Below are 20,849 nucleotides of genomic sequence, written 5' to 3' on the forward strand. Positions count from 1 at the left end.
AAAAGCAATATGTATTTCAAATACAGTACATTAACAATCATCTAACTAAATGAAAACATCTCCAATCAATACCGCCCATATCCATCATTGCGGTTGCCATTATAAGTGTTTTGGCCTTGGTAATATCCACGGCCACGGCCTCTATAGGATCCGCCGCCCCGAGCTCGGCCTGCATTGCCTCCTCCTCCTCCTCCACCACCACCGGACGTATTATGGTCTCCCCGATACTGTCCATACCCTCCTCTTTGCCCGTATTGCTGGGTTTGGCCAGATAGCCTATCTTGGCCGTATTCCCTTGGTTGGTTATATGACTGAGAGTACTGACCACGTTGTCCGGATTGATGTGGATAGCTATGACTCCGTTGTTGTTGGTAGGGATGAGCTTGTGGGAGCCTGTCGAACCGAGAAGCACCATATGCACCTCCAACAATCCCTGGGGGTGGAGGGGCCCATCCCGCTGGGGGCCCACTCATATGCGGTGGCGGTATTGGCGGTGGCACGAAGTCAGGGTTAATATGAGCGGCAAAGGGGTTGGGCCTATCGTTATTGGGCCGGTTGCCGCCATATGACATTTGACCACCTCTGCCCCTACCATTGCTGAACGGCACTCCTCCAAAGGAGCGGCCGGACCGCTGAGCTTTGTTTCTGGTGACTTCGATGTCGGCTTTATCGAGGACTGGAGGGTTAGGCTTTACGCCTCTTAGAAGCATAGATTTGTGAGTGTACATGGATTTGGGAATATCGTAGAGGACACTACTTCGAGTTAAACTAAGGAAAGGACTACCAAAATGCTTCAATGTTTGGGGGAAAAGAGAACTTACCTTATTGAATGATCTTCATCAAATGTGGGTAGATCCACGTTATCAAATGGAGGGACAAGAGAGCTATGCGGAACGTACGCATCGTTGCGCTCTACTTTACCTCCCAAACCTTCGCTCACTCGCATGTTTAGCTTCAATTTCGATAGTCCTTGTTTCTTGGAATAGAAGTTCGCGGTTAAATTGTCGTATAACGGATGTCGATCGGATACGAGGAGCACATCTCTCCCCGTTGAGTTTCGAGCATGCTCCTCGCTCGATAAGAGGTGATATCGCTTCTCCATCGCAACCAGGAGACGTTTCTCGTCAATGAATGGTAAAAGTGCTACCCCCTGCCATGCAAATTTCTTGCCATTAAGATCTATTGGAAATTCCTCAGGGTAGAAATCGATGATTTCACTATTCGGATCTGACATTAGGTCGTGGAATACTTCTGGGATTGCGTGATTGGATGCCGCCGGTAAGACTCCCATCAATTGCTCAAAAGGTTTGAATGGTGCCCCTCTATTGAATTCAATGTTCATTTTGCCCAGGCCAACGAAATCAGCAGCAAAAGGAGCGTAATGGTACGGGTAATACCATGTCCATGAAGGGCAGCCCTGGAAATAGTATAGAAGCACCCATGCTAGGCCTTCAACGTAAGCTCTGGCTACCTTGTGACGAAACTCGATATCCTTTGGATGAACTTGAAACTTCTGCTCATAATACCGATCAGCGTACCCTTCTTCCCACAGTCGAACTGTGTCCGGAGGTAGATCATCATCGTTGTCTTGTGGTTTTATTGAAGGTGTCTCGGACTCTGTTCCTGTGTCTAGAGCGTCGGCCTTTCTTTTGCCTAGGTGAGTTGGTGAAGAAGCGTCGGGTGGACCATCCACAGAATCTTCCGCATCAACGCCAGTAAGATCACCATTACTACTAGCGCCTTTGAGGAGTTGACTTTTGATAGCCGCAGCCGCACTTTTGTTGGCCAAGTTTGCCTTGTAAATGGCGCCACGGTTCACAACCATGGAGTGTGTGAGTTCCCTCTCAGCTCTAGAAAGATTGCCCTTTCCAGGAACCATGAGAGGTGGCGGGGCGGGTAGAGAGAGCTCATTTCTCATAGTCCCATAAGTAGGAGAGCTTCTACGTCGTTTTCGTGAACGCTCTTCCTCCCGGACTCTCTCTTCCTCTTTCCTCCTTTTGGCGTTCGCATTTTTTCTTTCTTCAGTTTGGCGGCGGCGACGGAAAATGGCATCCTCTTGTTTAGCCAGACCTTGTAAGATAAGCTGTGCCCTATTCAAATCAACATGACCATCTTTGGTTAAATAACCACCCATGGCAGGTATATTGTCGCGCCATATAGCAATCAGAGTATCAATGCCGTTTTCTCTGATATCTAAAGATGGCAGATGGGGCAAGAAATCATTTCCCACAAAAAAGCACATAAACACCCAGTCATCTAGAGCTCTCTCTAAATCGAAGGGAAAAGGTTGCTGCGGAACGTGCATTTCGACAGCAAGGTATTCACGAAGTACAGAGACATGGAGCCAGATGAAAGGCTTGAGGGAACTTCCTTTACCCTTTTCATCAAATTCACCATTCTTTTCTTTTGCAGTGCCTTTACAGGCTTCGGCTATATGGCCAGTTTGTCCACATAAATGACAAGTTCGCCCTTTAGATTCTTGGAAAAACACGTCTTCTCTAAGAACTCGAAAGTGAGGTTCATGTGTTGCAAGTCCCAACATAATCAAATCAGCATCCTAGAAATAAACAGTCAGCGGTCATTTGGTATGGAAAGGTGTGTCTTGGACGAAAAAACCTACCAGACCATATATCACATGGCGAGTGTTTGGGTCGTGCTCAGGACAGGACCTCTGTGATCTGATGAATTCCATAATTTTATGTTCACCTTCACCGGGAACTGTGGCATCTGAAATGATAACTTTCAACTAGAACTGGTTTAGCTTGTAAATGAAAATAAGATTGAGGCAAACAAACCTTCTCCCAAGCAGGGTCAGTGTTGAGTTTATATGCAACCCAGTACCGTAAAGCTGCAGCAAGGATATCCATGAAAGGTGTGCCAGGTGTGATGACATTGGAATCCCATGTTTTCATAGTGACTTCCTCTACAATCTCCTCACAGCTCTTCTTCCCATTTTGTTTTCTGAGCAATTTGGCGAACTCTACCTTTTTCTCGTCAGCTTCCTTGGCTTCTTGGGCAGAGCGGAATCGACGAGAACGTTGTTGGTTCATTTTAGCACGTGGAGCGACGCCATCTGGGCATAACAAAATAGAAAATGTTAGCAGGACAAGTTCATATAATATCATGCAAAGGGGTGGGAAAGGAGAGTAGGAAATTAAACGCTGTACTCCCCTCCGAGATAACAGAATCATCATAATGCGATAATAATGTAATGGTTCGAAGGGAGACATCTAATTCCAACGCATCGGTAGCTGAACATACCAACAGCAATCATCAACAGTTTCCTGGGCCTGACCATGTTCACAACCCGATCTGTATACTTGAAAATCTCCAACATCATCTCTTCCTCGTTTGAAGGAGGTGGCTTGCCCTCGGGATGGGTACATGGATGGACGATTCCATTCATGTCCAAGTATAGGTTATCCATTTCTTCGCCATTTGGATTCGGTTTCGTCGTGTCCACGGGAACCTCCTGTTCGTTAATTTCTTGCGGCAATTCTTCGACGACCGAAGATATGATTTTAGGGTATTTGGAAGATAACCATCGGAAAAGCGCTGGTACACCCATGTTGGCGGTAATATGCAGTACTCTATCCCGACAAAGAAAAGAAGATCTTTGCTAACAGGTACGGCTCAATCCAGCGCGAGTTTTCGCGAGGCTGATGGAGGGCTTTGCGATGAATAAATATGGTCAGGAACCATAAGTGCCCAGTACTTCCACTTAAAACAACACAAACGATAGTGCGAAAGACAGTTCAACTCGAAGCCGTCTCGCAGGGTTGAAGTTGCAATGCTCATTTAACAACCTGAACAATTTTTAGGATTCTTATTGCTGGAAAGGAGCAGATCTAGGGAGATTTCAAATTAGCGGACAAACGATGTTCCGAGATAAGGTCACATGATATCTCTGTCCCGTGTCGGGGGAGACAGGTGTACCAAAGCACCGTCTTACCTCTGAACGTCAGCTATTTACACGCACAGCCTTGGGAGAACGTATGAATTAAGCTTGAGCTTAGGATTGCATATACTGTGGTTATTTCTGGCATCGACTTCAGTGATAGCTATTTACTGTGGACGGACGGCGATGGGTGGAGAGCGACCGTTGAACTATTTGATCAGAATCCCCGCCCTCAAACAGTAGAAGGGTTCAATGGTTCCGAACAACAGCTGCTGAGGTTTAGAGCGATCATGCGTTTGAGCGCTCACCTGTGCCATGTTTCGAATTCTTGAGTCCCAAGCTCCAGCGAGGCAGACGGCTGCGGATACTATCAATACCCTGAGCAACAGGCTCCAGAGCGCGACGTTGCTTGAGGACCGTCGAGCCGCGATCTTAGGTCTCCGGAGCTTTGCAAAGGAATATCCTGCGTCTGTTGCATCCGGCGGCCTTCGTCCGCTGATAAACAGCCTGCGAAACGATGCAGAGGATGTCGATACTATTAAGGTGGTTCTGGAGACATTGTTGATGCTGTTTTCTCCGGATGAAAGCAGTGTATGTTGCGCCCTTTTAACTGTTTACTTATTGGTGCAGAAACTTGGCCGCTAACCGCTGTTCGATTGCAGCCGGAAGCATCTGATGAAATTGCACTTTGGCTTGCGGATGAGTTTACACAGGTGAGTGGGATTCATATCAGTTAGCTTTAAGTTTGTTGACGAGGTTGAACAGCGGCAAGACAACATCACGATTCTCCTAGATCTTTTAGATGCCAAGGAGTTTTATTCTCGACTATATTCCCTTCAATTGATGTCACATATATCGAGCGCACGCCCAGAAAGAACTCAAGAATGTATTTTTACCGCACCATTAGGAATATCGCGGCTGGTTAGTGTTCTGAGTGATAGCCGTGAACCTGTTCGCAATGGTACGTTTACGTTCATCTTGCTGTCTCCCGATGTATGGTTGCCGCATTTGTGGAGCACGGCGCTGATTTATTTCCTCCTTGATTTGGAGTAAAGAGGCCCTCCTTCTTTTAATCGCATTGACGCCATCATCCGCGGAGCTTCAAAAGGTTGTGGCTTTTGAGAATGCCTTCGAGCTTATTTTCTCCATAATAGAGGCCGAGGGCTCTTTAACGCACGGAGCAATGGTTGTTGCAGATTGTCTTTCGCTTTTAGGGAACCTTCTAGCGCTTAATGTTTCGAATCAGTCGTATTTCCGTGAAACAGGCTGTGTGAAGAGGATTGCAACGCTCCTTGTTGCGGCAAACCAGGAGGAAGAAATCGAAGGTGGCCTTTCCGAGTGGCTATTGGAGCATCGGGATAAGAATTTATGGGGGCTCTTGGCTATAATACAGTTATTTCTTATCAGCGGGGGGATCAGTACGCCGGTCAATCAGTCTGCGTTTTGGCAAAATGGGGTTATGGAGCAGGTTCTTCGCACAGCATTCAACCCAAGCTTCAATGTCAGGATCAAGGCTAAGGTATATAATTATTCCCCGGACTCATGCTGTATAGGTTTTGCTAACTCTAACAATAATTGTAGGCACTTGCAACGTGTGCGGATTTGATACGTGGAAATTGCGCGTTGCAAGAACAGTTTGCAGATATAGATGTCGCTGTTGGACCCAAAAAAAATCAAGAGCCGCTTACAAATGGTGCTTCAAAAACAAGCACTTATGAAACACATAATGTAATAGAGGCTCTTCTCAGCCTAGCTCTCGAGTCACAATCGGCTAGTTTTCTAGATGCAAGGTTGTCTGCCTGCGACTGTGTCAAAGCCTTTTTCTCAAACCATTCGGGAATTCGACTACATTTTCTCCGCAGGGCAATAGAGGGGCATAACAGCGGAGAAGACCAAATTCCTAATATTTTTACAATTCTCCTCCAGCCACCAGGTAGCAGGGGGAATACCGACCCGTACCAACCATGGCTTGCAGCTGTTTTACTGTTCCATCTGGTTTTCGAGGACACTGAATCGAAAGCTCTCGCTATGAAAGTCACTGAAGGCGATGCATCAAGTGGTGAAGAAGTTATTACCTGCGTCCAAGCAATTGCAGGAAATTTGATCTCTGTCATGCAAAGGAATGATGATGAAAGGATCTCCGTGGGATATTTAATGCTTCTCAGCGGTTGGCTTTTTGAAGACCCAGATGTTGTTAATGATTTTCTCGGCGAGGGAAGCATCGTCCAGAGGCTTATACAAGAAACGAAACAAAATACTTCATCCAAGGCACTCCTTCCTGGCCTTTCAGCTGTCCTGCTCGGCATAATTTACGAATTCTCCACCAAAGATTCTCCAATACCCCGCGCTACGCTACATCAGCTATTGACCAGCGGGCTGGGAAGGGAACAATACATTGACAAGATCACTAAACTCCGTGAGCTGTCGCTGGTGCGAGATTTTGAAGTTTTACCCCGGACGGCGCAGGGGGGATATGATGGATTGCCCGAAGTATATTTTGATACAACGTTCATCAACTTTTTAAAGGACAATTTTAGTCGGTTGATCCGTGCTATCGATCGTGACCCTGGCTTCGAGGTACCCATTATTGCCAATGGAATCCAGAAGGGAATATCGCGTGAATTGGTTGACACTCTCCGAGCGCAGGTAGAGGATAAGAGCCAAGCAATTCAAAAGTTGGAATCAGACCTATTGACCCTAGAACGAAAATTGGAGCAGGAACGGCTTGACCACAGAAAAACAAAGGATTCAACAGCGGTTGAATTAGGTCGAATCAAAAATATAAATGAAACTCTCCAGAAAAACCACGAAGAGGAGATAAGAACTCTTGAGGAGCGGAACAAACAGGCTCGAAACGATCTCCTCCGACAACATGGGGAACAGCTACAGGATATTGACACACAGCTCAAGCAGAAATCCGCGGAATACGAGAAAAAGGCTTCAAAGATCCGTGAGCGACACGAGGCTGAAGTGGCAGATTTGAAAAAAACTATACAAGAACTGGAAGCAAACCTTGAGAAAGCTGGTAAGGATCATATACAGGATCTTCAAACCGCCCACGAGGAGTATTCCACGAAGCTGTCTTCATTGGAAGCACGGAATCAACGCGCGGAAGAACGTACTGAGGAGTGCGATGAACGTGTTGCTAAGGCAGAAAAGGAACTCAAAGCTGCCCAGGCTGCGCTGGAAGCAGCACAGGCCGAATCGAAGGAGAGGGAAGAGGCCCGAAAGGCTGCGCAGGGAGAACTTGAGGATCTATTGATCGTTTTTAGCGACCTGGAGGCTAAACGGGGCCAGGACAAGGTACGCATTCTTGCATTATGTTCGTGTAGAACCCACGCTAACCCATAGTCATAGAAACGTTTGAAGGAACTTGGGGTAGAAGTATCTGAGGATGAAGATGGGGATGACGGAGAGGAAGATGAGGAGGGGGTGGAAAAAACGATTGATTGATCCTTATCCCATATATAGTTTCCCCCCTTTAACTCCTGTTGTAGCTAATTGATACCTGCTTATGACATGGAAGCGGTTTGTATCATTTTGGATTTAGCCTCTAAATATTTCCCTAGGATTAGAGAATATGATAGTATTTGCGTACCAAGCTCAATGACTTAAATATTGATATTATCCGATATTATTTGCTGAGTCCTGAAGTTATGCCTCTGCCGAGTAGGAGTCATCCCACTGGAATATCTCAGTGGCGGGGTAACCCTAACCAAGCGCCCAAACCTTGACTCTTAAAAATATTTACCTAAAAGACTCATCGTTCCCTCACCACACTTTTGCAACAGCAAATCACCACAAACTACTCCATAGAGAATCACCTGGCGATGGCTGTTGACTTCCCAAAAGAAGAGGAGGCCGTCCTTAAACGATGGAAGGAAATTGGCGCCTTTGAGAAACAAGTCGAACTGTCTCGAGGAAGAGAACCATACACTTTCTACGATGGACCTCCCTTTGCGACAGGTCTTCCGCATTATGGCCATCTGCTAGCCTCTACCATAAAAGATATCATTCCGCGATACTGGTCTATGAAGGGACGCTATGTCGAGCGCAGATTCGGCTGGGATACCCATGGCGTTCCTATCGAGTACGAAATCGACAAAGCCTTGGGCATGTCCGGATCGGAAGCGGTGGAGAAACTGGGCCTGGCGAAATACAATAATGAGTGTAGAGCGATTGTCATGAGATTCGCTACGGAGTGGAGGGAGATTATTGACAGACTCGGGCGCTGGATTGATTTTGACAATGATTACAAGGTGGGTGGTGAATTTTTTTAAAAGAATCGTGTCGCGCAACTTTTGTGCAGTGCTCTGAACATTTGTAATACTGACTTTCCAAGACGATGGATACTTCATTTATGGAGAGTCTCTGGTGGATAGTGAAACAGCTTTTCGATAAAGGGATGATTTACCGGGGTTACAGAGTTATGCCCTTCTCCACAGCGCTCAATACCCCCCTGAGTAACTTCGAAGCCCAGCAAAACTACAAGGATGTGCAAGACCCCGCGGTAGTCGTCTCTTTCCCGCTCCTTGATGACCCACAGACAAACCTTCTGGCTTGGACAACTACGCCATGGACCTTGCCGTCGCATGTCGCGCTCGCCGTACACCCTGATCTCGAATACGTGAAGATTCACGATGTGGCATCCGGGAAGAACTATTTCCTGATCGAATCTTTACTCGGGACGCTGTATAAGGACCCGAAGAAGGCGAAGTATCAAGTTCTTGAGCGCCTCAAGGGATCAACTATGAAAGGGTGGAGATACAAACCTCTCTTTGACTATTTCTATGAAGAGTTTAAAGAGGTAGGATTCCAGGTTATCAATGCGATGTATGTCACTGCGGACGATGGTGTTGGTATTGTTCATCAGGCTCCAGCCTTTGGTGAAGAAGATTACAACGTGGCTGTGGAGAATGGTATTCTTACAGAGACCCGGCTGCCGCCAAACCCGGTTGACGAGAGAGGTTGTTTTACCTCTGAGGTTCCGGATTTTGCCGGCCTGCATGTAAAAGCAGCAGACAAAGCGATTATAAAACACCTGAAAGCAGCTGGACGCTTGGTTGTTGATGGCCAGGTCACCCATAGTTACCCATTCTGTTGGCGATCTGACACCCCCCTCATCTATAGAGCTGTGCCCTCGTGGTTCGTCAAAATCGGCGCCATAATCCCTCAGATGCTGGAGGGAATCGAGAAATCCTATTGGATCCCATCGTTTGTCAAGGATAAACGATTCGCCAGCTGGATTACGAATGCAAGGGATTGGAACATCTCGAGAAATCGATATTGGGGAACCCCGATTCCTTTGTGGGCCAGCGACGATTTTAAAGAAATCATCGCGATTGGGAGTGTTGAGGAGTTGAAAAAGCTGAGTGGCTATACCGGCGAACTGACTGACCTGCATCGTGACAAGATTGACCACATTACCATTCCTAGCAAGCAAGGAAAAGGTGTATTGCGCCGTGTCGATGAAGTTCTTGATTGCTGGTTCGAATCCGGAAGCATGCCGTATGCTTCTCAACATTACCCCTTCGAGAACCAGGAGCAATTCGAAAAGTCATTCCCCGGTGATTTCATTGCAGAAGGCCTTGACCAGACTCGTGGATGGTTTTATACACTCACCGTTCTTGGAGTGCATCTATTTGGAAAGCTACCTTTCAAGAACTGTGTCGTTAACGGAATAGTTCTTGCTGAGGATGGCAAAAAGATGTCCAAACGATTGAAAAATTACCCAGACCCAACCCTCATTATGGATCGCTATGGGTCCGATCCCCTTCGGCTGTACCTTATCAACTCTCCCGTCGTTCGCGCAGAACCTCTACGATTCAAGGAATCAGGCGTAAAGGAAATTGTCGCCAAAGTTCTCCTGCCCTTGTGGAACAGTTACAAATTCTTTGAAGCCCAGGTTGCCCTGATTAAGAAGATTGAAGATGTTGACTATGTCTTCGATCCTGCGGCTGAAGCGACTAATACCAATGTCATGGATCGCTGGATTTTAGCCAGCTGCCAGAGTCTGCTCAAATTTGTCAACCAGGAGATGGCTGGGTACCGGCTTTACACCGTTGTTCCACGGCTCCTAGGACTAATTGACAACACCACCAACTGGTATATTCGATTCAACCGCAAGAGGCTGAAGGGAGAACTTGGATTGGACGACACTTTACACGCCCTTAACACCCTTTTCGAGGTCCTTTATACCCTAGTCCGTGGCCTCGCACCTTTCATCCCTTTCATTACCGATAACATCTACCTTCGTCTTCTTCCCCACATCCCTAAATCGCTTCAAGCGGAAGACAGTCGCAGCGTCCATTTCCTCCCGTTCCCTGAAGTTCGTGAAGAGCTTTTTGACGAAGTCATTGAGAGGCAGGTTGGTAGGATGCAGAAGGTGATTGATCTTGGTCGTATTGCGCGTGATCGCAGAAGCATCGGGCTCAAGTCACCACTAAAGACCCTCGTTGTGATCCACCAGGACCAGCAATATCTGGATGATGTGCGATCGCTTGAAAGCTACATTCTGGAAGAGTTGAACATTCGGGACCTTCAACTTTCATCTGACGAGGATAAATATAACGTCCAATACAGTGTCACTGCAGACTGGCCAGTTCTAGGCAAGAAACTGAAAAAAGATGCACAAAAGGTCAAAAAAGCGCTTCCATCTCTCTCAAGCAGCGACGTTAAGCAATTCGTCGCTGACAAGAAGATGGTGGTTGACGGCATCGAACTTGTTGACGGTGATCTGGTGATTAAGCGTGGTTTGAAAGAAGATGGATCTTCCAAGGATTTCGAAACCAATACCGATGACGATGTCCTCATCATCTTGGACGCGGTTTTATACCCAGAGCTAGCTGAGGAAGGATTAGCCAGGGAGATTGTGAACAGGGTTCAGAGGCTCCGGAAGAAGGCCGGGTTGGTTCCGACTGACGACGTGGGCATGGAGTATCGGGTTCTCTCTGACCCGGACAACATTGGCATTGAGCATGTGTTCCAGACGCAGTCTAAGGCGATTGAAAAAGCGCTGCGTAGACCCATTGACCAGCATATAGTGACGGAGGTTGAAGGGAAGGCACCTGATGGCGAGGAGGAGGGGATCATTCTAGAGGAGGAGCAAGAGGTGCAAAAGGCGACGTTCTTGCTTAGACTGGTGAAGTTGTAGTTGGGAGTGTTCTCTACAAATAGATGAAAAGTTTTCAAAAATTAAGGAGGTCTTTTTATGATACAAAAAGGTTCACTTACGGGAACCGGGGGGGTGGGGGAATGTGGGATAGATCTAAAGAAGTTGGTGTTGAGGTTTTCTTCTTTCTCACTCAATTAGACATGAATAGGATGAATCATTCTTGGCTCCAATTGACTTCACTATTTTACACGTAGTCTAGGGTATCATATCATCATATAATGTCTTCTGAATGAGAGCTATATTATTGTCATTCCATCCCCATCTATAGCTTTTTAGCCGCAGCCTACATGCATGCAAGGTTAGTCCAGGGAATGAGTGATATGGTCAGAATCTGGACCTTACCAGATAGCAGTCTTTTAGCTTTATAAACTCATGTATGCACATATCCTTTCGTACTGTGTTATAGTCTGCGAAGACACATTTCCCGTACGCCGTCGCCTGTATCAAAGAGAAATCAAGATCAGTTTTGACATAGTTACCTAGGCAGGCTCTGGAGGGAAGAATCCAGACAGGAAGACAAGCCATCGACGAACCTGGGCAGAACACTGAGCAGCGGCTTTTGCAAATTTCTCGATTGGTCTTGTTCTGCCGGACATATCGTAAGGCAGCTCAGAGGGATCTGAAATAATTATTTCCTAAACCCCAGCGTTCTGGAGGTTGGAAATGACCGCGGTAGTTTAACTGGGAGGCTGCTTATGTAAGCACAGTGATCAGCCATCCGCGAACCGCGCTGGCTGTTGACCGCGCAGGAACAGGTGCGAAGGTTTGTCGCAGATGATCATAGTGATAATGCTTCTCTGCGTCCAACTCCCGCTGCTGGTTCTTATATGAGGGGCCTGGGTAGAAACATGAATGCCGCCGCTGCTCATTGTCTGCTCTCACCTTTGTCCTTGCCCCATGGCGATGCGATGAATGTTTTGCTTCGCTCCTATGTATCAAACAACGCGCCATAGGTCGCAAAACGCTCGATGCATCCACCGCTTGGCCCCAAAACCGCTCCGGACGAGCAACTATTACTTTCAGACCAAGGTCAGTTGTTTCTTTTCCATCCGCTTACGTCTGCGCGTTATATTTAGTGAAGAAGGCTTGGCGCTGATTCGAAGCTTCGAGGCTTCGCGAAGATGTCAACATCCTCCTTCAAATCATCACCCGCGCCGAGCAGCAGCCCAATGTCGATCGACTCCCCTTTCGCGCTGTATTCGCCGCGTACGATTCTGTGTTGTCGGAAAATGGCATCGAGGCCGAAACCGACCGGACGTACCTGCGCTTCCTGTTCCAGCTGGGGGGTAAGTCAGCACCCGGTAATACGCTGTATGAAAAATTTGAGACGCTTTTGCTGCGGAACGGCATTCGACTTGAGTATGGTGATGAGACGGGGGGGGGAAGAGAGGGAATTGAACAGGGTCATGCTGCGGATACGGAAACGAATGTTGCGCAGGTCAAGGAAGAGCGTGCCGGACAATGGCTACCGAATGGATATACCCCCAATAAAGGACGGCGCTCTAGAAGAGCGTCGTTCAATTCGATATACGATGCGGCCAACGAAACTACAGAGAAGAGTATATGTCGACCCAGTTCACGATTGTCAGTTTCGAGACTGGATATTTGTACAAGAGCCTCTTCTGCATCCCCTAGCAGGAGAAGAGAGCCACCTCGACATGCACCGGTACCCCCGCTTTTGGAAGTTGGGGGCAGGATGACAGGGGACAAAGGTACAAAGAGGAATAGCCGTCATAAATCACAGGCTGGTGCTACTGTAATCCAGACCCCAGAACCACAAAGGTATTTGGATGGGCAGCATCTGGATCGGCGTATCAATCATGCCAAACCCGAAAACCATATCAGACCAAAGCGGCTATCTTTCGATAGCAACGAGTCATCTGCCGTTGAATCTCTCGATTCACCTCTGCAGGATGAGGATCCTATACCTAGAGGACCACTACCCCCAGAACTATTATACCAGCCTTCTCTTTCCCACCTTCTTCAGGATGCGTCTACATTCAATATGTATCGTCAACGGAGCGCGCTCCGACGAATATTTGATGAATGGGCGGCACGCGCTAAGCGAAAACAGCAAGTCTTTGTCGAGATGCAGAACATTGCAGTCAAACATGATGCAGCCACTCTCCATCGACAAGCCTTCGACATATGGCGGGGCGCACTGCGACAAAAACGCCAGGAATCCCAGATGGAACGATTCTTCAGACACCTGGAGAAACGAGCTTCCCGAGCTCGAGATCTATATCTGCTTACGAAGGCATTTACTCATTGGGCACATGTTACCTCGGATGAGGTGAAGAGAACCTCTGCTGCGAGAGAGCATATCTTATCCATCAAGTATTTCAATGCCTGGCGGGAGATAACGGCGGTAAACGAGATGAAAGCCCAGCGATTTGCGCTGATGAAGCCATTCAAAGCCTGGAAGTCAAAATTTCAACTAATCCAGAGAAACGAAGTCAAGCCTGATGCAGTTTATCGGGAAAACCTGATCAAGTCGGCATATTGGAAGTGGTTCTGGTCGTTTTGTGACCGACGTGCTCCTCAATGGAGGGATTATCGTCTAAAGCACAAGTCACTTTTAGCATGGCTCCGCGCATTGCGAACCCAACGGGAACTTGACCAGGAGATAGATTCTAGCAACAGACGGGCTTTGCTCCAGGCAACGTTCCAGAAATGCTCTCAGAAGACGTGTACTATTCTCTCAGCTCATAAAAGAGCAGAGAGCCAGTGGAGGACTGGGCTCCTCGAAAATTATTTCTCTGAATGGCGCATTCGAACACATCTGGAGCCGATCGTTGTGCGAGTCTCCCGATCCGTTGACGAGAGAATCCTCCGCTCCTCCCTCAAGACATGGGCTTTACAAGCGCGCATGTCGAGACAGGCACGGGAATTTGATCGTCTCCGGATCATGCGGAATGCATGGACTACATGGAATGACAACTTGCGCTGTTTGGCACTTTCAGCACGCATTGATGAGCGTGTCGTTTTGCAGACGCTGTATAAATGGGCGCTGCTGGCACGGATGCGGCTGATGACAAGAATCCATGAGCTGCGGTTAAAGCGCGAGATGTTTGAGAGATTGACCTTAAATTCCCGAAGTATCTATACTCGCCTTCTGTTTAAGGAGGAGGAGTTCCACGCCCATCGCGGACGGGAACTACTTCGGTCGAAACTCCACGACTGGAGGGAGAAGCTTGCTCTCCAACGACGACGGGAGCATGTCGCACAGGTATTCTACGCGCCAAGGCTTGAACAGGAAACTCTTAATGCCTGGAAGAATCGTATGCAACATATCGCGCAAATGGAGGCCTGGGCAAAGGATGCTCATTTCTATTTCCTGATGACGATGTGTCTTAAGCAATGGAGCACAGCTACGGCGAATTCGTCCAAAAAACGACGGCAGGGTGCCTACGCGACTGTCAGACGGAGGATAAAGAAGAATTTAGCCGCTCATGCAATTTCAGTTTGGCGATCCAATACGGATGCTATTGCACGGCTAGAACGCCAGGCCGTCGAGATTGATCGAATGCGGTTGTTCAAAATGGGTACGGAGGCGTTTGATAAATGGCAAGCAGAAACTTCACAGCGTCAAGCTAACAATCGTGACGCGGAGATATACTACAATCGCCAGCTGGTCTACAGCTACCTTACACGGATGGTTGGGTCATTCGTTAAAATCCTTGCAGAGGAGGAGAAAGCTACACAGATTTTCAAAATACACGTCTCCACCGTGGCTGCAGCGCAATTCCGCAAATTGTCTCTACGCATTTTCCAAATCAAAGCTACTATAGAAACGGCAGATGCACTATATGAGCGAAATCTCCGCAAGCATTACAGAAATATGCTCCGGCATTGGTATGACAAAACAAAGCGACTACTAGATGATAAAGACATGCCGCGTTCCTCTATTCTTGGAGCTGGAGAAGCCGGTAGTGGCTATGGCTACAGCGTCCTGGAAACACCAAGACAGCCCATCGTCGACCCATGGCCCTCGGTGGAACAAACTATGAGTCCCAGCGAGCTGGGCCCGCTTACGACATTCACTGCACAAACTCCGATACCCACGCCCGGTTATTTGAATAGCCCGTCAAAGCGGGCTGCGCGGGCTAGAGCTCTGGCGCAAGTGTCTACGACTCCTGCTACGCCTATTAGGACTCCATTTGCGGCTCGGCTAAGGGCGGAGCAGGTGCGGACAGAACCGCGACGCTTTCCGGCGAGAGGACGTGTTAATATTCGGCGGAGTTCGCTGGGGGCTAATGTACGGTTTGTTGACGATAAGGAGGAAGAGCGTGGTGGTAGTGATGAGGATGGTGATGTGGATGAAGATGAACCTCTCTCTCCTACAATAAAAAGATCTACGAATAAACCCAACTAAGGTTTCTTTTCTTTTTCTTTTCTGTTCTTTTTTTTTTCTTTTTTCACCCCTATGATATGATATGAAATTTGGAGTAGGGTTGGTGGTTTTTGGCATTTTTTTTTTACTCCTGGTTGCTGGATGGGATATATATATGTGATTTTTGAAAGGTGTTTTCGGGCCCTTGTTCTCGGTCTTGGTTCATTGGGTTATTATATACCAGAATAGAGCAGGACGGATTGCCCTTGCTTTTTGATTTCTTGACGGGATTTGACTTTTTTTTTTTTTTAAAAAAAAAAAAATTATTTTTGATTCCCATCGCCATGGAGAGGTGCACATGAGTGGTTCAGGTGAAGAGGGATTCTAGTCTAGCTATTTAGTGTATTTTAATGGGCTCTGCAGGTGTGTCGCCTGAGCTTCCCGCTGGGTATTTATTGTTGTTTCTGTATTCAAAGAAGGCAGGACTTCTAGATAACTATTCCATAACTAACTAAGCGGTTCTTAGCAAAGATCCATGGATCCATCCATATATGGTTGATAATGCGCTTGGATATTGTTTCATTATTGGATGCCTCAACAATCCATATTTTTGAGGAACTGGTTGGTGTTCTCTGGTGACGTCGGTAGCTCAAGGGATGCTGACTACGCAACTAACGTTAACAGCGGGTTGACTTCACATTCTCCCTATGATAACAAGCTCCGTTAACCTTATACAACCTGTACTACTGGATAATTACGGTCTCTAACGAAGCAGAACCCCGTAACCGTATTCTTCTCAACGATGGTATAAGAGGCCGCGACCATCAAAACTGGCGACTTCCAGAGTTCCTATGCGGGCGGTGCTGCCTGGCAGACCCCCAGCGAAGCTCCAGACCCTGAGCACCGCGCTGTGCGAAAATGTCCGCATAATTGTAAGTATACATGTGCCTGGGAGATTGGGGTTTCCTCAGAGTTAGGAAGGACGTATATGTAAAATGTTGCTAATGTTGGGGTTTCGTGCCTGTGTTGTTTTCTAGTCCTACATTTCCGGCAATGCTCTCGTCATCCTCACCGGAGCGCACAAGCTCCAACAGACCATCTACCTGGATGACGCGGAACAACTCGAAGCTATCGTAATCGATGAAGCTTCGGGTAGAATTGCGGTGGCTGGGGGTCCGGATATTTCGGTTTTTAACCCATATCGGGTTGGCGATGATACCTGGAAGGTCCGGAGATTCCCGCTACATACTGTTTGTTTTATACATGGGCTTAGAAGGGAGCGGGGTGTTTAAGTATTAGGGTAATTAGCTGCTAACGTGATAATCAGTGGAGTTTATGCCATACGTTTCGCGCACCGGACGACGACGGGAGAGTCAATGTGCTATCATGGGGCGCAGCCAATGAGCTCCTGGCTGGTAACTCGTGCCTGACTCTCTGGTACCTCACGGACGAGCCGCAAATCATCTGGACGAGAGACGTCGCAAATCCGGTCAAATTTGCGCAATTCTCCCACGATGCGAGCTTGATAGCGTCCACGGGCCAATACGATCGTCTGGTCAAGGTATGGAAACGACTCTCTTTCAACACGCACGATGTCCGCTTCGAGATCTCCTACCTTCCTCACCCAGATACCGTCACAGGCATGCACTGGAGGCGGCCGCAACATCCGGAACAGACCATGGACAATATTCTTTATACAATATGTGCGGATAATAAAATACGGGTTTGGGCGGCCATGGATCGGACAGGTTCCATGTCGGCGCTACAACTTTGGACAGAGATCGATATGGTTGATGCGATTCAGCCAAGGCAACCTGATAATAGTGAGTTTGGAAAAAGGAGGTATGGGTTCATAATTGACGGTCGGGACTTTTCCGTTGCTACGGAACATGCCGTGCAGTCCGGGGCTGCACAGCAAGGGCATAATCCTGCGCTGGAGCATCTTGTGGAAGTGGCAACTAAGAGCCCGGAAGTGTGTATTGTCATGGATGGCAGAGGCCATATGTCTGCATGGGGACTTGAGAATGTCGGATGCAAAGCACGGTCATCCCGGAATATGTTCAATATAACGCATGTGGAAGGATTGAACATATCTTTTGCTTCAGGCATTCAACCAAGTGATGACTATGCCCAATTTTATGCCTTTGCTGGTGGAGAATCTGAGGACTCATTCACGATTTTGGTCCATTATTTTGACGGGAGGATTGAGTGGTTTGACTCCAGGGCGGAGGTGTTGTTTGATCCATCGCAGCGAAAGAGGCGGTTGACTTCCAGAGCAGTATGGTCCGGGCATGCAGGACCTGTCAAGAAGATAGTACGGAATGTCAGTGGGAAAGTTCTTGTTTCGCGCACTGACGATAACAAGGCCACGGTTTGGCGACAGAGGGCTAGCAGTTCCGGTTCTGTTCTTGTTCGACAAAGTGCTCTCTACTCAGATCTTCATATTCACCGCACTTGTTTGATTGGTGATGGGAAATTCCTGATAAATCTACACCACAAAAGCATTTCTCTTTGGGATACCCGCTCATTATATGCGGAGAGGGTGGCAACATGCGATTTCAGGTTGGCGTCGAAACCACTTTGTGTCTTACTCCTACCGACTACTGAGAAGAACAGTTCAACCGTCTACGTGGCAGCAATTGCCGCCGATATGACTGGAGTTGCTTGGGAAATTGGGCTTCCAGAAGAGCATGTTATTGCGAATGGGGCAAATGGATTCCATTGTCCTAAGATGCGGGAATTTTGCACGTTCAATCTCGGTATTGATGAAGATGTGGCTTATATTTTACCAATCGACCCAGCAGGTTCTACTATGATGATTTCCGGTTTCCTCGATCTCTTTGCAACTGATATAGCTCTGTCATACACCAACAGTGGAACAGTCAGGACCTGGACGGCGAAAGTTGATAAGGAGTACGAGAAAATTGATTGGCTCCTAACCTCTACGGTTGAGACTGGGATATGTAACCCGTCACTTGCTAGCGGTGCCTCAATGCGAAAGGCAGCAATCGTTGACCAAAATCGAACGCGACTCACGATATGGGATACCACTGGATCTCAGTTGGAGTTTGAGGAGAGTTTTTCGCAACAGGATATTATCAAGGATCTAGATTGGGCGTCGACACCTCATACCCAATCCATTCTGGCCGTTGGATTTCCCCACAAGGTGGTTCTTATGTCCCAGCTACGGTATGACTACCTTGACGCAGGGCCATCCTGGACGCAGATCAGGGAAATCCGTATACGTGATCTAACACCTCACCCGATTGGTGACTCTTGCTGGCTTGGCAATGGTAATCTTGTTGTTGGATCTGGCAATCAGCTATTTGTCTATGACAAGCATATCGAACTCAGCAACTGGTTGGTCACTAATCTTCGTCTCCCAGCGCGTCAGACGTATGTGGATCTTTTCGATGCTGTTAGTCGGTTGAATGGCACATTACCAGTGTTTCATCCCCAGTTTTTGTCACAATGCATTCTTTCCGGAAAGACAAATTTGGTACACCTAATTCTTACAAGTCTCTATCGAAAACTTAAATTCTATACCGAGGGGGACGAACTTGATGCATTCCTGGATATCCCGCTTGAAGATATATATCGAAATGACGATGTAAGTTTTTGTTGGCTGAGGACTTCGTGCTTGATAAAATGAGTGAACTAACAGTCAACAACCCAGATATTGGCAAAGGTAAATTGGAAAGAAATGAATTCACGCTATGCCGACTTTACAACGGATGATGAAGCTTCTGTTGTGGATGAGACGCTCGCAAGGTCGCTGAATGAGAATTTGATGCGAGTCGCGTTGCCTCAACTAACAAGTACAGAGCAGTTCCGTGTTGTTGATATTATTGAATGTGTGGCAACTGTCGACAAATATCGTCGGTCAATGGATGACAACGCTGCCCGGTATATACTTTTTTTCCGGCAACACATGCTAAGGAAAAGCCAGGGTCTTCCAGAACAGCCCTCTATCTCATGGCGCGAGATTGTATGGGCTTTGCACAGCGATAGTCATGAGATCCTCACGGATCTGGTCTCCAGGCAATACCATAGCAAAATGCTTTGGGAACATGCGAGAGAGAGCGGATTATTCATGTGGATTACGGATTTGAATGCCTTGGTTAGTAACATTTTTGAACTTTGACATGCGACTGCTTTATCTGACGTTCCTTTTCTTTGTCTCCTAGCGAACCCAACTTGAAGTCATTGCGCGCAACGAATATACCAAAACAGACGAAAAGAATCCCATCGACTGCAGCCTTTATTACCTCGCGCTTAGGAAGAAGAACGTTCTCCAGGGTCTTTGGCGAATGGCAAACTGGAATCGTGAACAGTCTGCGACCCAGCGGCTATTGAGCAATAACTTTAACGAACCGAGGTGGAGGACAGCGGCACTTAAAAATGCATATGCATTGCTAGGGAAACGGAGATTTGGTAAGAAATAAATATTGTAGATACTTGCATAGCCGTGTTTCTTGTTGCTAACAGTTATGACATATAGAGTATGCTGCTGCTTTCTTTCTGCTGGCAGACCACCTGCGTGATGCTGTTTACGTATGCATGAATCAACTCCAGGACGTGCAGTTAGCTATTACGATTTCAAGAGCCTACGAAGGCGATGATGGGCCAGTGCTCAAGGAGATCTTAGAGAAAATTCTTGTCAATGCTACTTCTGAAGGAAATCGGTGGATGGCAACATGGGGCTTTTGGTTATTAAATCGACGAGATATGGCTGTACGCGCGTTGATAGTAAGTCCATCATATGCAAGACAATGAATACAAAACCCCGCCTTCTAGAAATCCGACAACTAATGATTTTAATCACGAAGTCACCAATCGAAACCCTTATCGTATCCTCACTCTCCTCTCCCACTACCCCTGGGACAATTGCGCTACAGGCAAAATCGTACCTATCCAACGATCCTGCCCTTGTCATCCTCTACAAACAACTCCGCGACAAGACCATGCAAACACTTACAGGCGCGATGAAAATCCCAGCCAGGGACGAGTGGGAATTTGTCATGCGCAACGCCCGGCTATATGACCGCATGGGCTGCGATCTTCTCGCTCTCAACCTCGTGCGAGAATGGGAGTTCCTTAAATCGTCTCCTCAACCCAGAAAGGATCAGCCCACACCTCTCTCATTTACAACACCGGATCTGCGAAAGCTGCTGAAACGGAGGAGCAGTTTAGTTGTTGCTGATATGCCACTATCGTCAGGGTTACAGGAGGAGTTGAAGAGTCAAATTAGTCCAAAGAATGGGAAGCATAGGTCCCCGTCTATGTTTGAGGAACCGGATTCCAATTCATTGTTGGATAGTTTTGGCTTTTGATTAAATTCATCTCAGTATTTAGAAGGGGATACTTCATTTAGATTATGCTCGGGTTATGATTTAACTGTCCGTTTCGGGGTGCATTTTCATATGGGGAGCTCGTTTCATTCA

The 20,849-nt window shown here is 47.4% G+C and overlaps 6 protein-coding genes across 6 annotated transcripts; 4 read left to right on the top strand and 2 right to left on the bottom strand.

The window, feature by feature from the left end:
- Nucleotides 1–65: 65 nt before the first annotated feature.
- PADG_00876 (5'-3' exoribonuclease 2) lies at nucleotides 66–3,568 on the bottom strand (the record flags this gene model as incomplete). Its single annotated transcript, XM_010757717.1, has 5 exons — nucleotides 66–753; nucleotides 822–2,557; nucleotides 2,621–2,746; nucleotides 2,796–3,073; nucleotides 3,262–3,568. The coding sequence occupies 5 exons, from the start codon at nucleotides 3,566–3,568 to the stop codon at nucleotides 66–68; spliced, it is 3,135 nt and encodes a 1,044-aa protein (XP_010756019.1).
- A 645-nt stretch (nucleotides 3,569–4,213) lies between these two features.
- PADG_00877 (uncharacterized protein) lies at nucleotides 4,214–7,351 on the top strand (the record flags this gene model as incomplete). The annotated part of the gene is made up of 6 exons (XM_010758226.1): nucleotides 4,214–4,489; nucleotides 4,561–4,611; nucleotides 4,664–4,859; nucleotides 4,954–5,417; nucleotides 5,480–7,201; nucleotides 7,256–7,351. The coding sequence occupies 6 exons, from the start codon at nucleotides 4,214–4,216 to the stop codon at nucleotides 7,349–7,351; spliced, it is 2,805 nt and encodes a 934-aa protein (XP_010756528.1).
- Nucleotides 7,352–7,728: 377 nt separating this feature from the next.
- On the top strand, nucleotides 7,729–11,051 carry PADG_00878 (isoleucine-tRNA ligase; the record flags this gene model as incomplete). Its single annotated transcript, XM_010758227.1, has 2 exons — nucleotides 7,729–8,157; nucleotides 8,241–11,051. The coding sequence occupies 2 exons, from the start codon at nucleotides 7,729–7,731 to the stop codon at nucleotides 11,049–11,051; spliced, it is 3,240 nt and encodes a 1,079-aa protein (XP_010756529.1).
- A 283-nt stretch (nucleotides 11,052–11,334) lies between these two features.
- Nucleotides 11,335–11,668, bottom strand: PADG_00879 (uncharacterized protein; the record flags this gene model as incomplete). The annotated part of the gene is made up of 3 exons (XM_010757718.1): nucleotides 11,335–11,355; nucleotides 11,415–11,510; nucleotides 11,606–11,668. The coding sequence occupies 3 exons, from the start codon at nucleotides 11,666–11,668 to the stop codon at nucleotides 11,335–11,337; spliced, it is 180 nt and encodes a 59-aa protein (XP_010756020.1).
- A 372-nt stretch (nucleotides 11,669–12,040) lies between these two features.
- On the top strand, nucleotides 12,041–15,447 carry PADG_00880 (uncharacterized protein; the record flags this gene model as incomplete). The annotated part of the gene is made up of 2 exons (XM_010758228.1): nucleotides 12,041–12,101; nucleotides 12,176–15,447. 2 exons carry the CDS (start codon nucleotides 12,041–12,043, stop codon nucleotides 15,445–15,447), a joined length of 3,333 nt encoding a protein of 1,110 aa, XP_010756530.1.
- An 809-nt stretch (nucleotides 15,448–16,256) lies between these two features.
- Nucleotides 16,257–20,738, top strand: PADG_00881 (uncharacterized protein; the record flags this gene model as incomplete). The annotated part of the gene is made up of 7 exons (XM_010757719.1): nucleotides 16,257–16,337; nucleotides 16,443–16,631; nucleotides 16,733–19,015; nucleotides 19,082–19,525; nucleotides 19,593–19,839; nucleotides 19,907–20,154; nucleotides 20,235–20,738. The coding sequence occupies 7 exons, from the start codon at nucleotides 16,257–16,259 to the stop codon at nucleotides 20,736–20,738; spliced, it is 3,996 nt and encodes a 1,331-aa protein (XP_010756021.1).
- Nucleotides 20,739–20,849: the final 111 nt, after the last annotated feature.

The sequence above is a fragment of the Paracoccidioides brasiliensis genome, assembly GCF_000150735.1.
Source record: "Paracoccidioides brasiliensis Pb18 unplaced genomic scaffold supercont2.1, whole genome shotgun sequence".
NCBI classification, from domain to species: Eukaryota; Fungi; Ascomycota; class Eurotiomycetes; order Onygenales; family Ajellomycetaceae; genus Paracoccidioides; species Paracoccidioides brasiliensis.